The 2,015-nt window shown below is 42.0% G+C and overlaps 1 protein-coding gene across 1 annotated transcript; it reads right to left on the minus strand.

Moving 5' to 3' along the window:
* Positions 1 to 722: 722 nt before the first annotated feature.
* Positions 723 to 1,549, minus strand: LOC141695866 (uncharacterized). The gene is made up of 2 exons (XM_074500074.1): positions 1,277 to 1,549; positions 723 to 1,184 (listed from the first exon to the last, which is right to left on the minus strand). Exons 1-2 carry the CDS (start codon positions 1,547 to 1,549, stop codon positions 723 to 725), a joined length of 735 nt encoding a protein of 244 aa, XP_074356175.1.
* Positions 1,550 to 2,015: the final 466 nt, after the last annotated feature.

Raw genomic sequence — 2,015 nt, forward strand, 5'->3', positions numbered from 1 at the left:
CAACAAAGCGACCCTGAACCAACTTCCACAAGGACCATAGCTTCATAGCCGTAAGTCAGTATAAACGGAGTTTCTCACGTAGTAGATCGTGGAGTAGTGTTGTAGGACCACATCACTTTTGGGAGTTCTTCAGTCCAATTTCCTTTGCACTCTTCCAGTTTGTTCTTGAGGGTATGCTTTATTATTTTATTCACAGCCTCAATCTGCCCATTGCTTTAAGGATGATAGACCGCTGCAAACTCCTTTTTAATTTTAAGATTCTCGCATAACTGTCGCAAATCCTTGCTGTCAAACTGCTTTCCGTTGTCAGACACAAGTTTGTAAGGGATTCCAAATCTGCATACGATGGAGTTGATGATAAAATCTCTGATTTTCTTTTCTGTGATAGTCGCCAATGGCATAGCTTCTGCCCACTTAGTAAAGTAATCAACAGCGACCACCGCATACTTGACATCCCCTTTAGCCTTGGGCAATTCTCCAATAAGATCTATTCCCCACATGGAAAATGGCCAGGGGCTCACCATAGGTGTTAGGAGCGTTGCCAGCATAGATGAATAGTTTACAAAGTGCTGGCAACGATCGCATGCTCTGACAAAATTTGTAGCATTTTCTTTTATCGTAGGCCAATAGTATCCTTGGCATAAAACTTTCATCGCCAACGAGTTACACCCCGAGTGATTACCACAAATTCTTTCATGCACCTCCCTTAGGATATAATTTCCTTATTCTTTATCGACACATCTGAGCAGCAGTTGATTGAAGCCTCTCTTATACAGAACTTCATCGTACACCATATACCTTGCAGCCTGGTAGCGGAGTCGACGAGACTTGAACTTATCCTCGGGGAGTGCTCCCTTATGAATGTAGGCAAGAATGGGCGTCATCCATGTTTCCTTGGGAGCCTCATCTACTTGCATTGCCTCTACCTCCGGGATACTAGGAATTTCCTGGATTTCTAAAGGTATAGATCTCAACAACACAGCCTCCTGTTGGGATCCCTTTTTTGCCAGAGCATCCGCGTTACTATTCTTCTCCCGTGGTACGCATTCCAGCCTAACCTTTTTAAACCTTCCAATCAGGTGCTGAGTGCACCTTAAGTATAATTCCGTCCGTGGTCCTCGAGCTTGAAACCCCCCATTCACCTGATTCACCACCAACTCCGAGTAGCTTTTTACAATTAAGTTCTGCACCCCATTTCCAAAGTAATCTTCAGGCCATTGATTAATGCCTCATATTCCGCATCATTATTCGTTGTATAAAATTTGAAGTGAATTACACTCATCAGATGATGGCCTTCCGAAGACATGAGTACTATGCCCGCACCCGCTCCTCCATTGTCAACCGCCCCATCTACATGCAAGCTCCACCAGGGATGTGGGAACTCCTCTAAAAATTCTTCAGTATGAGGGGGATGTAGCAGTACCAAATCCCTACCATCAACCGCAGAATCAAATTCCAACAGGTAATCGGCTAAGGCTTGTCCTTTAATTTCTATACGGGGCATGTATTCCAAGTCAAACTGACCCAACTCCACAACCCATTTCAACATTCTCCCCGATAATTCTGGCTTGTGAAGGACTTGACGCAACAGATATACTGTACGGACTTCAATTCTATGGGCCTAGAAGTATGGCCGTAACTTCCTGGATACAAGGATCAAGGCATAAACCAGCTTCTCCATGCTTGTGTAGCGAGTTTCAGCATCATGCAATCGCTTACTCACGTAATACACTTGTGACTGTTGCCCGTCCTCTTCTCTTACCAGCACAATGCTGATTGAATACTCCGAAACTGCAAGGTACAGTATTAGGTGTAATATCCGGGATATATCGTGTAATTATTTTTGATATTATTATGTGTGCCCAGTATCTATTATGTGAGTTACTTGTTAAGTGTTATCTGTACTTGAATATTCAAAAATAATATTAATTGAGTATTTTAATTTTTATATGTCCAAAATAAAATATAGATAATTGTTATATCTTCCTAATTATTTTTATGTTGATTTATGGATT

Source organism: Apium graveolens, chromosome 11 (genome assembly GCF_009905375.1).
Source record: "Apium graveolens cultivar Ventura chromosome 11, ASM990537v1, whole genome shotgun sequence".
Lineage (NCBI taxonomy): Eukaryota > Viridiplantae > Streptophyta > Magnoliopsida > Apiales > Apiaceae > Apium > Apium graveolens.

What these genes read in the sequence shown, in the direction of transcription:
- LOC141695866 (XM_074500074.1), bottom strand. Translation starts at nt 1,549, where the DNA reads ATGTTGAAATGGGTTGTGGAGTTGGGTCAGTTTGACTTGGAATACATG. An exon ending in AAGGCCATCATCTGATGAGT is followed by an intron (nt 1,185 to 1,276) that starts GTAATTCACTTC and finishes AATGGGGTGCAG; the next exon opens with AACTTAATTGTAAAAAGCTA.